The 13141-nt window shown below is 36.5% G+C and overlaps 2 protein-coding genes across 2 annotated transcripts; one reads left to right on the plus strand and one right to left on the minus strand.

Annotated features, from left to right (window-relative positions):
- Positions 1-3992: 3992 nt before the first annotated feature.
- LOC128220069 (carbonic anhydrase 4-like) lies at positions 3993-5113 on the minus strand. Its single transcript, XM_052928322.1, has 2 exons — positions 4952-5113; positions 3993-4193 (listed from the first exon to the last, which is right to left on the minus strand). The coding sequence occupies exons 1-2, from the start codon at positions 5111-5113 to the stop codon at positions 3993-3995; spliced, it is 363 nt and encodes a 120-aa protein (XP_052784282.1).
- A 3664-nt stretch (positions 5114-8777) lies between these two features.
- LOC128218800 (complement C1q tumor necrosis factor-related protein 3-like) lies at positions 8778-9963 on the plus strand. Its single transcript, XM_052926496.1, has 2 exons — positions 8778-9143; positions 9467-9963. The coding sequence occupies exons 1-2, from the start codon at positions 8876-8878 to the stop codon at positions 9682-9684; spliced, it is 486 nt and encodes a 161-aa protein (XP_052782456.1). The 5' UTR covers positions 8778-8875; the 3' UTR covers positions 9685-9963.
- The last annotated feature ends 3178 nt before the right edge of the window (positions 9964-13141 follow it).

The raw sequence follows: 13141 nt of genomic DNA on the forward strand, positions 1-13141 counted from the left end.
ATATACGATCGGTTTTGGATCGATCGGGTTAAATTGTACATACACATTTTCATAAAAAATAAAGATTCAGCAAATCGTCTTCGACCGAGTCGTAACGAACGCAGGCGGAGCTCACAACGTGCATCTGGGATCCTTCGTTGCACCTGTAACGGTTATATACGTGTTTTCCACAACGTTACTAAGCTACCCAGGTTATACGAAACACTTCCAATTTGCCAAGAACAATGATTTCGCCAGTCGCATGTTTCTGCACACTTCGCAGATCAGAAACGCAGATCCTGGCGAAGAAATACATGACAGCAACTTTTATATCTTCGCTGACTTTCTCATGTCGTAATTTAAAATCTGCCTAGCCATCGTTGGATTATGGCCGTGTTATCAGTTATCTGGAAAAATAAAAGCTTGTTTACACGATCTTCGTTTTACGTTGTCTTCCCTCTGCTGGTTAACACCTTTAAAGCAGTTTATGTACAACCTTCAACGAACATGTATCACAAGTTATCGAGGAAAGAAACAACACAATAATTTATTTTCTACGATCAGGTAGATTTGTCCACGCTGGGTTGATTAAAATTACCGATTCTTTAAAATCCATTTTGAAACATCTTACGGCGCAGACTACTAACACAAGCTACACTTTCCTCAACGGGACTTACAATACAATGGAATCTACATAGATAAGCTTAGTAACAAACCAGTTTACGATGACTCTGTTTAAAGTCATGACTACGAACAAATGTTATACTGACAGCGAAAAGCTCATTCACACTGGAAGTGAGATTCTCTAGTATCACTTAAATCAATCGAACTATGAAAACAACAATCTTGAACATGTAAATTGACAGATGATAAAGACATCACTGCCATACATAGCTAACACCGGTTTAAGGGATGTTTCTTCCAAGAATCATTAAGACACATAAAATCGTCCGGAAGGACAAAAAATTACATTGTGGCGACATTGTGCCGCTGCCACACACCATTTAACGCAAAATAAACCAAAAAAGATAAACAACTTTAAAGTCATTGACGATGGAAAAAGATAATGGCTTTTGTTCGATTGACTTATGCTCAAGAAAAGATTTTCCTTAGAGATATCTTGACAATAAAACAAATACTCGAATAATATGATACCCGAAAAAATGATATTAAATGTTATGTATGTGTTGTTTGTGGAGTTTTGTGTTGTTGCTCCATGTTTCTGGTTAGTGATTGTTTGTTTTTGTATTCTTTGTCATTGGCGTTAACCCGGTGCCATTTAACGTGGTTTATGTTTAAACTTGCGACTACTGGACTTGTTTTTGTAGTTGTTCATATACATATTAAAAGCTGCGTAGCCAACACCTATTGCAATGAACACTAGTGTGGTAATTATTATTTTTTTTATTTTCTTGAAGCTTCTCCCACCATTCATATAGATGGAAGGAGATTTCTGTGTTCCTGACACAAAAAGTTGGTGTTCTATGTCCATCCCCACAATGATAATGACCGTTTTTCAACCGCAGTAAATGGGAATTTAAGGGCTTGGGAGTAATCAACTACTGGAATGCCAGGAAACATAGGGGTCAATCAAAGTTGACGTTGGACGAACAGAGCATATTAACTATTCATATATCATAAGACAACAGCAGCGCTTAAAGGAGCTTCAGAATCATCCATGGTGGAGATGTGATTTGCGACCGACCAGAAGTTGTAACAGCCACTTGGGTAAGAAACAACGGTGCATAGCAGCACACGTGCGGAAATACCTGTGAGAGGCAAATAATGACTTACTTCTCTCTGGGGGATAATTACTAGCGTTGTTAATTTCTTGAATGATGCACAAAAGAACACTTTTTAGTTCGTCTGCTCTTTCTTTCACAAGAAAGTTGACGGATTGCGTCATCGCCCGCGTTGGCGTTTGACTATAACTAAAATGCAATTCAAAGTATGCTTATTTAATTAAGTACACTTTTCCCCAGTGTACTGAAGGCTGTTGGCGTTCGCTTATGATACATTTTTTCTGTATTACGTTTACGTACAGCTCTGTTTAGAACACAAAAGTATTTATTTTTTGTCTTTTTCGTGCAATGCAAATCAAGATTAAAAAAAGATAAGTTTATATAAAATGCAATGTTCTTTTAATTATTATTATTATTATTATTATTATTATTATTATTATTATTATTATTATTATTATTAACACTTAATAGACCATGTTAATGTAGGTAACCCTGTACAGACTAGAAAGTAAGCAGTGTGTACTAGTTTTATGTATGGAATACGTTGTGATGATGCTATAATGTTATGTGTAGCAAGTGATGGAAGTTTTAGACAGCCAGATTGTATTAAGAACTTTAACATTTAACACAAGACATAGTCAATTCTTTGCTGAACTGCATTCCCCGTCTTTTTTAGATTTACTCGTATTATCATCCAAAAATGAAATCATGAAATCATACTCACTGTTGTGTCAATTGGAACTACAACGGAAGACGCGTTGGGGGATTTTCAACGCATAACAAAATGTTATAGTCCAATGATTGCCCGTATTGATATATGCACAACAAAATAGTATCCGTGAACTATCAGGGGATGACATATGCTTAAAGTTTATGCCAGCTCTTCTTGAATGTAGGCATAGTAGTTACTGAATAAACAATTGAACTGAATGACACTTCGGGGGCATTCGTCACTTACTACGACAGCTCTTGTATCTATATTGAAATATTATCATTTACACGAACATGTCCGGGTTATCAAATGTCATTGTCTTGTCAAGTGTTTATCCACTGCATTATGTGTTAATCGACGGTGCCAAGCTCACATAGCTTCTGTTTCGTAAAACATTTTGCCTGAAAGATATTTTAGACAATGTGTCTTGTCTTAATTAAAAATACTTACTGAATTATGTGTAGTGCATCCAAAGTATGTCGCCATACATGTAAAACAACACAACTTTGATAACACTTTATGGACATTGAAGTGTCTACTTCATGTAGCCACTTAGTGCACGGAGATTTTCTGAAGCTATTACACAATTGTATATGAAATGATAATATTAGAACTGAAAGGAGTGTACCTCGACTCAAGTAAGCTCACTAGATATTAACAGTTCTTTCCAGACGGGGCGTGTCACCGAAAATCGCTCTTAACGAGAACGCAATAATATACTCTGGTGAATTACGAACGGTATGTACTGTTGCACAGGAGTTGTACCTAATACGTATGTAAAACTTGTGTGTTTTCAAGCGTTGTTCGTGTAACGTGTCTATTTGGCTTGTGACCACAGGGAACAATATCAAGATCGGTTGGGCTGCTTACTTGGTCGGTGGAGTTTTCATTGCATCATCTTGAAGATGGACGTACATATTAAAAACGAGTAAGGTGTTCTTGGTATTACATGTGTATTTCTTTATTCTCAGTCGTAAAAACGAATGAACATAGTACAACAATTACATATAACAGTATTGACATAGCACACCATTGAGACAAAGTACAGTATTTATAAACATCGCTAAATTTATCGTACAAGGAATTCATTTAAAAATTAACACCACTTTAATAAGCTTAAATTCGCCTTCAATTGACGGATAATCGGTTTAATACAAAATGATTGTTTTAACTATATAATATCATTCAACAGTCTCGAGGACTTACAGATAATTTATATACAATGCCAGTCTATCTAACAAATAACTTGACGTGACGTCACTACATATATAAATTATACATAATTTAGACAAAGCAAAATTCCATCACTGTTTTACAATGAGACAAGAATACTTGTCAAAACGGGATGTGTGTTAAATAAAAAGTCATTGTTTAACAGAGATAATACAACATGCACGCATATAAGTTTGTAACAATGCGCCTTTTTAGTTGCCCTATAAAAAGTTGATAAAAGTAAATGGTTTGCTTTATCAATAAATGTACTTCAGTCCATTTGCATTGGCCTCATGAACTGGACAAACAATAAGACGCTGTTACGGAGTATTAAGGTGCATGGTCAATCACAGAAATGTCATACACACTAGTAACATAAAGATTATCGTCGGCAGGGCGGCCATGATGCGCCCGGAAGCGCTGATGTTGGCGCTCTTGTACACTGTCCGTCCGTTTAGCGCCTGAACGGGCCTGTAGTTCTTATCTATCTTGTCATACGTGCCAATGGCCCCAGACTTAATGTGGGAAACCTCTCGGAAGTTCGCCAACTAGAAAACCAAAGCAATTCACGCGTTATTTGATGATGAAGCTGACATATACTATCGCTATGCAGTACAAATCACCTAGTAAAACAAAAATGTTCCTGATGTTGTTATGTTTTTATGGTAAGCACCCGTTAGTATTTTATGTTTAACTCTGCCATTATCTAACTACTATTTACAACTCTGCAAAGCGATTAATGATTTAGTAGGACAGTTATCTAAGTAATAAATTGAACATTTGGTGATCATAGGCGACATTTGCCTAAAGTCACGGAGCGAACAATGCGAAATACGTACAAATTAGACAACTCTGATGTAGACACAATCAATGGACAGCTACCCATCACGGATAGCAGGCCCGTTTTTATTTTTTCAAACTCCGGTTTTCGAATGCTTAAGACAGAGAAATCAACTGTCAAATGTGCGCGCTCTATGGAGAACTCATAAGATATGGACTTATCCGAATTTGAAGACTAAACCTTTACAAGAGATGTAGTACCGGCCAGTAGATTGACTGAGCTTCACTGATTGACAATAGCAAAACAGACATCAAGGTTAATTAATTCAATACAAGAATCATTATTTAAAAGGGTGCTGTGGATTCTGGCTGGTATTCAAACTACATGTAGACTGATATATATAGTCATCAAGGCATAACATGCTTTCTTGGTTTGGTTGACATTGAACGTAGATTAAGCCATATTGACGACTAAACAAACATAAAATTGAAGTGATGAGCTAAATCTTATAGCATATTTATTCACCTGAGTAGAACTGATTTTAATTGTGTCCAGCATAACTGTCCACGTGACCACCTCAGAGCAGGAAGGTGTGGTCAGGCTGCCTTGATATCGGAAGTAGGTCAAGTTGGTTCCCGTCATGCCGTCGATCGGAAGTTCACTGTTGGTCAAGTCCCGGACGTTCATCGAAACATTGTAAGTTGTGTCCGCTATTCAAAATAATTGTAATATATCCACGTGGAAATTATAAGCGGTATATAAAACCGGGCATTTTTCCAAACATCGATAAATTCCAATAAAAAACATTCATTCAGTTAATAATTTCTGCAAAGTGAAAGTTCTAAACTTTTTTATTAACTTGAGAATTAACACTTAGATAAGTGCTCCTTTTTAATGTTACTTGTTCACCATTGCGACTTCAAATACATAAGATCTTATAGTTTTAGGTTTTCTATTGGACAAACTCTCGTTATTAGATGTGTAAATTCTTTACATGCGTACTAAATATAGTTGAGAGTATTACTGACATTTATACTTATAATATTAACACACTGGGTAAAGGTTTTTTTTTCACATGTGGTATAAGAACTGTTTAACAACATGCGGATAACGTCATAACGTTATCATCACACGATAAGTCTACAGCCTAGTATGTTGCGTCTTTGACACGAGAGTCTGTGATGTTATTGCTATCTTCCCCTTGGAGGAATGGGAGATAATTGTGGACTATCGAGGGTTTTCTTTACAAGAATGACGTATATTTCGCGCCCATGTATCCTATTGCATAAACCTCAGTCTTTTATTTTCGGAGCTATACCACATTAATTATCATTTCGAGTTTAATACAACCAATACACCTTCGGGATCATGCCAATACAGCTAATCTCGGACACATAGCTGGGCCAATATGAAATCAGCTAATTAATAGCATCATATTAGTTTGGTAGTGACTGTTGTACCTCTACCAGTACATAGGAGTTGAGCGGAAAAGGCCGATTTTCCATGACCGCATGATGCGTAACAAGCAAGCGTTTCCGTTTCTATTGCATAACCAGCCGTCCGTTTTGATGCTTTTCCATAACTGCATGTGCATTTTCATTTTCATTTAATGTTCCGTTGTTATAAACATACAAAACATGTACTTCTACAATTACATTATAACTACTAATATACGATCGGTTTTGGATCGATCGGGTTAAATTGTACATACACATTTTCATAAAAAATAAAGATTCAGCAAATCGTCTTCGACCGAGTCGTAACGAACGCAGGCGGAGCTCACAACGTACATCTGGGATCCTTCGTTGCACCTGTAACGGTTATATACGTGTTTTCCACAACGTTACTAAGCTACCCAGGTTATACGAAACACTTCCAATTTGCCAAGAACAATGATTTCGCCAGTCGCATGTTTCTGCACACTTCGCAGATCAGAAACGCAGATCCTGGCGAAGAAATACATGACAGCAACTTTTATATCTTCGCTGACTTTCTCATGTCGTAATTTAAAATCTGCCTAGCCATCGTTGGATTATGGCCGTGTTATCAGTTATCTGGAAAAATAAAAGCTTGTTTACACGATCTTCGTTTTACGTTGTCTTCCCTCTGCTGGTTAACACCTTTAAAGCAGTTTATGTACAACCTTCAACGAACATGTATCACAAGTTATCGAGGAAAGAAACAACACAATAATTTATTTTCTACGATCAGGTAGATTTGTCCACGCTGGGTTGATTAAAATTACCGATTCTTTAAAATCCATTTTGAAACATCTTACGGCGCAGACTACTAACACAAGCTACACTTTCCTCAACGGGACTTACAATACAATGGAATCTACATAGATAAGCTTAGTAACAAACCAGTTTACGATGACTCTGTTTAAAGTCATGACTACGAACAAATGTTATACTGACAGCGAAAAGCTCATTCACACTGGAAGTGAGATTCTCTAGTATCACTTAAATCAATCGAACTATGAAAACAACAATCTTGAACATGTAAATTGACAGATGATAAAGACATCACTGCCATACATAGCTAACACCGGTTTAAGGGATGTTTCTTCCAAGAATCATTAAGACACATAAAATCGTCCGGAAGGACAAAAAATTACAATGTGGCGACATTGTGCCGCTGCCACACACCATTTAACGCAAAATAAACCAAAAAAAGATAAACAACTTTAAAGTCATTGACGATGGAAAAAGATAATGGCTTTTGTTCGATTGACTTATGCTCAAGAAAAGATTTTCCTTAGAGATATCTTGACAATAAAACAAATACTCGAATAATATGATACCCGAAAAAATGATATTAAATGTTATGTATGTGTTGTTTGTGGAGTTTTGTGTTGTTGCTCCATGTTTCTGGTTAGTGATTGTTTGTTTTTGTATTCTTTGTCATTGGCGTTAACCCGGTGCCATTTAACGGGGTTTATGTTTAATCTTGCGACTACTGGACTTGTTTTTGTAGTTGTTCATATACATATTAAAAGCTGCGTAGCCAACACCTATTGCAATGAACACTAGTGTGGTAATTATTATTTATTTTTATTTTCTTGAAGCATCTCCCACCATTAATATAGATGGAAGGAGATTTCTGTGTTCCTGACACAAAAAGTTGGTGTTCTATGTCCATCCCCATAATGATAATGACCGTTTTTCAACCGCAGTAAATGGGAATTTAAGGGCTTGGGAGTAATCAACTACTGGAATGCCAGGAAACATAGGGGTCAATCAAAGTTGACGTTGGACGAACAGAGCATATTAACTATTCATATATCATAAGACAACAGCAGCGCTTAAAGGAGCTTCAGAATCATCCATAGTGGAGATGTGATTTGCGACCGACCAGAAGTTGTAACAGCCACTTGGGTAAGAAACAACGGTGCATAGCAGCACACGTGCGGAAATACCTGTGAGAGGCAAATAATGACTTACTTCTCTCTGGGGGATAATTACAAGCGTTGAAAATTTCTTGAATGATGGGCAAAAGAACACTTTTAAGTTCGTCTGCTCTTTTCTTCACAACAAAGTTGATGGATTGCGTCATCGCACGCGTTGGCCATAACTAAAATGCTTATTGAATTAAGTACACTTATTTCCAGTGTCAAACAGACGGTTGGTGGCGTTCGCTTTAAGATTATCTCGTTATGTGTTTTGTTTTAGAACAGCTTGTTTTAGAACATGAAATTTGTCATTTTGTGCCTAAATTTCTCATGCAATGTAAAGTTCAACAATAACATAAAGTTCAGTTTATATAAAATACAATTATGTTCCATTAAATACTATTTTTGACGCTAATTAGTTGTAACTCCATGTTAAAATTTGAAATCATATACAGACAAGAACGTAACTTCAAATCGCATTTGATAAATGAAACAAACGAATAAAATAAGAATTCAACATGACTGAGAATTAGATCTCCAGAAGTATGTACTGCTATAATGATTGTGTATCAAGTTACACAAGTTACTAGTTATATTTCAGAACGTTTACATTTAATACAAGACAAAGTCAATACTATGTGGAACTTTATTCCCCGCTTTGAAATATGCACAACAAAAGAGTATCCGTGTGTAGGCTTTAGCTTTGTCATGCAAGGAGGGATTTTAAAATTAATTTGCACATGTGTTCGGTGCATACATGTATGCTTTCGGCATATAAATTGTTGCTGTATTCTTGAATTACATTTTGATATCCATGCTAGTGCATGTAAGTTAACGAACTTTTTTAATTAGAGCCTGACATCTGTGACGTCAGTATATTACGATAAGAAAACTAGTCCACGTATTGCCTGATCATCCTTGATAAATTACACACTCGTGAATGAAATATGAAGTCAAAAGGACTGGTTTTTTGTTTAATAGTAGGCATATTGTGTGCACAAGTATTTGCTGAGGACGTTACTTCGTTAAAAGATGACATTTCTGCTCTACAAAGCGCTATGGGCCACGTTCTCGAACGTCTGGACGACAGAGACACCCAGATTAACTCCCTTAAAGATGACGTGGAACGTCTAACATTGCTTCTCGCCGACCAAGATGCAACAATAAGTGAACAAAACTCTCGGATTCAACATCTCGAGGAAATAGTTCGCAGTAAAAGCGACAAGAATCAAAATAACTCAGACGAGACTTCTGGACAGGAGCACGCGCAATCTTCAGGACCATCCGGCACGTCAGCTTCTGTCCGCAAGGCAACGTATGACAACGGTATTAGTACATTTGTATATTTGGCGTAATGGCAGTATGTTTTTTTATATAAATACTGAGCTTAATACAGTATACAGATTATTTTAAATCAAAATATACATTTCGTGTTGCTCCTTTTATGAAATTATGTATTGTGTCGTCTGTAAAAAGGCAAAGGCTTCCAAAATTAAGCCTAAAAATTGTACTTGGCATTTGTTTATAATCGCGCCCTAAAAAGAAAGATATATGCCATTTACTGGGTAAACTTGCACTGAATTGAAATATCGTACAAAACATGCGTGTTACTGTATAAAACGTTTAAACAAGTGTTTTTTGTTTCATAGCTTACAACAGGATGCGCCGAGAGTACGTGGGAAGCCCCGTAGCTTTCCTAGCCACATTAACGAATCACATCACGCATGCTGGAGCACTTCAGCCAATCGCCTTCAACCGAGTCGTTACGAACGTAGGCGGTGCTTACAACGTACATCTAGGATCGTTCGTCGCGCCTGTCTCCGGTATCTACGTGTTTTCCACCACCTTACTAAGCTACCCAGGTTAAACGGCACACTTCCGATTTGTCAAGAACAATGACTTTGTCAGTCACCTGTATCTGCACACTTCGTCAGGTCAATACGAAACAATATCGCAGACAATAGTTCTCCAGCTCAACAAAGGCGATGATGTCACGATCAGAAACGAAGACCCAGACGAAGCAATACATGGCGACAACTACAGTACCTTCGCTGGCTTTCTCATCTGGGAGACAGAAAACATCCCGGCAATCGTCGGGTAATGACTGTGCTATCAGTTATTCGAATAAATAAGAACTTGTATGCATGATCTTGGTTTTTACTGTGTCTGCCCACTGCTGGTTTACACTTACACTATTTTTAACGCACATTTAATACACCCGATACGGTACTTACATGTGACATATGTTTTAGATGGACAAACATCAACAGGATTTATACTTACGACAGGTTGATATGTCCATTCTGTGTTGACTAAAGTAAGCGAAAAAAAACAACATTTTTATATATAAGGGCTTACGCAACTTAACAATATATGATGCACATGATACTTTTTCCTCAACGGGACTTATAATACAATGACATTCACATAGATAAGCTTAGTAACAAACCAGTTTACCATGACTCTGTAATGACTACGAACAAAATGTTATTCTGACTGAGATAAGCTAATACATGCTGGAAATGTGATCCCTGGGAGCACTTAAATCAACCAAAGTATGACACCAACAATCTGAACACCTTCATTGACAGATGATACTTACATCATTGTCAAACATTCATAGCACCGGCTTATGTGTTGTTTCTTCCAGAAATCATTTTAACAAATTTAATCATCCGGAAGGACAAGAAATTTAATAATTTCACTGTGGCCACATTTTGTTGCTGCCAAAGTTTATTTAATGCCAATAAACCAATAAAGTTAATCAACTTCAAACGTATTGACGACGAAAATAGATAATGGCTTTTAAAATTGTTCGTTTAACATATGCCCCGAGAAAAAAGATTCCTTACGGACGTACGGACTTACACGTTACATGCTACCTATGCTCTCACCTTTCGAATAGGGATTCTCGGCAATTAAACAAATAATGCTGGAATAATATGATATCCAATGTTTTTTTATGAAAAGCTGTGTAGCCAACACCTTATGGTGGTCATTATTTTTATATTCTTAAGCCTTCTTCCGCCAATAAGATAGATGAAAGGAGATTTATGTGGTCCTGAAACATAAAGTTGACTTCCTATGTCCACCCCAATAATGATAATGACCGATGTTCAGTTAACGGCAGTAAATGGCAATTGAAGGATTTGGGGTAGTGCCAGAAAACATAGCGGTCAATCAAAACTGACGTTAGATGAACAGAGTAAAGAACAATTCATAAATCATAAGACCACAGCAGCGCTCAAAGGAACTTAAGAATCATCCCTGGTGGCGTGATTTTCGACCCACTGGAAGTTGTACCAGCAGCTGAGGTTAGACACAACGGTGCGGAGCAGTCCATGCTCGGAAATACTTGTGAGAGGCAAAAAATCACATCACGTGCTTCTTTCTGATGGATAATAACAAGCGTTGTTAATTTCTTGAATGATGCACAAAAGAACACTTTTTAGTTCGTCTGCTCTTTCTTTCACAAGAAAGTTGATGGATTGCGTCATCGCCCGCGTTGGCGTTTGACTATAACTAAAATGCAATTCAAAGTATGCTTATTTAATTAAGTACACTTTTCCCCAGTGTACTGAAGGCTGTTGGCGTTCGCTTATGATACATTTTTTTTCTGTATTATGTTTACGTACAGCTCTGTTTAGAACACAAAAGTATTTATTTTTTGTCTTTTTCGTGCAATGCAAATCAAGATTAAAAAAGATAAGTTTTTATAAAATGCAATGTTCTTTTAATTATTATTATTATTATTATTATTATTATTATTATTATTATTATTATTATTAACACTTAATAGACCATGTTAATGTAGGTAACCCTGTACAGACTAGAAAGTAAGCAGTGTGTAATAGTTTTATGTATGGAATACGTTGTGATGATGCTATAATGTTATGTGTAGCAAGTGATGGAAGTTCTAGACAGCCAGATTGTATTAAGAACTTTAACATTTAACACAAGACATAGTCACTTCTTTGCTGAACTGCATTCCCCGTATTTTTTAGATTTACTCGTATAATCATCCAAAAATGAAAGTCATGAAATCATACTCACTGTTGTGTCAATTGGAACTACAACGGAAGACGCGTTGGGGGATTTTCAACGCATAAAAACATGTTATGGTCCAGTGATTGCCCGTATTGATATATGCACAACAAAATAGTATCCGTGAACTATCAGGGGATGACATATGCTTAAAGTTTATGCAAGCTCTTCTTGAATGTAGGCATAGTAGTTACTGCATAAACAATTGAACTGAATGGCACTTCGGGGGCATTCGTCACTTACTACGACAGCTCTTGTATCTGTATTGAAATATTATCATTTACACGAACATGTCCGGGTTATCAAATGTCATTGTCTTGTCAAGTGTTTATCCACTGCATTATGTGTTAATCGACGGTGCCAAGCTCACATTAGCTTTTGTTTCGTAAAACATTTTGCCTGAAAGATATTTTAGACAATGTGTCTTGTCTTAATTAAAAATACTTACTAAATTATGTGTAGTACATCCAAAGTATGTCGCCATACATGTAAAACAACACAACTTTGATAACACTTTATGGATATTGAAGTGTCTACTTCATGTAGCCACTGAGTGCACGGAGATTTTCTGAAGCTATTACACAATTGTATATGAAATGATAATATTAGAACTGAAAGGAGTGTACTTCGACTCAAGTAAGCTCACTAAATATTAACAGTACTTTCTAGACGGGGCGTGTCACCGAAAAGCGCTCTTAACAAAAACGCAATAATATACTCTGGTGATTTACGAACGGTATGTACTGTTGCACATGAGTTGTACCGAATACGTATGTAAAACTTGTGTGTTTTCAAGCGTTGTTCGTGTAACGTGTCTATTTGGCTTGTGACCACAGGGAACAGTATCAAGATCGGTTGGGCTGCTTAGTTGGTCGGTGGAGTTTTCATTGCATCATCTTGAAGATGGACGTACATATTAAAAACGAGTAAGGTGTTCTAGGGATTACATGTGTATTTCTTTATTCTCAGTCGTAAAAACGAATGAACATAGTACAACAATTACATATAACAGTATTGACATAGCACACCATTGAGACAAAGTACAGTATTTATAAACATCGCTAAATTTATCGTACAAGGAATTCATTCAAAAATTAACACCACTTTAATAAGCTTAAATTCGCCTTCAATTGACGGATAACCGGTTTAATACAAAATGATTGTTTTAACTATATAATATCATTCAACAGTCTCAAGGACTTACAGATAATTTATATACAATGCCAGTCTATCTAACAAATAACTTGACGTGACGTCATTACATATATAAATTATACATA

This window comes from Mya arenaria, chromosome 15, assembly GCF_026914265.1.
Source record: "Mya arenaria isolate MELC-2E11 chromosome 15, ASM2691426v1".
Lineage (NCBI taxonomy): Eukaryota > Metazoa > Mollusca > Bivalvia > Myida > Myidae > Mya > Mya arenaria.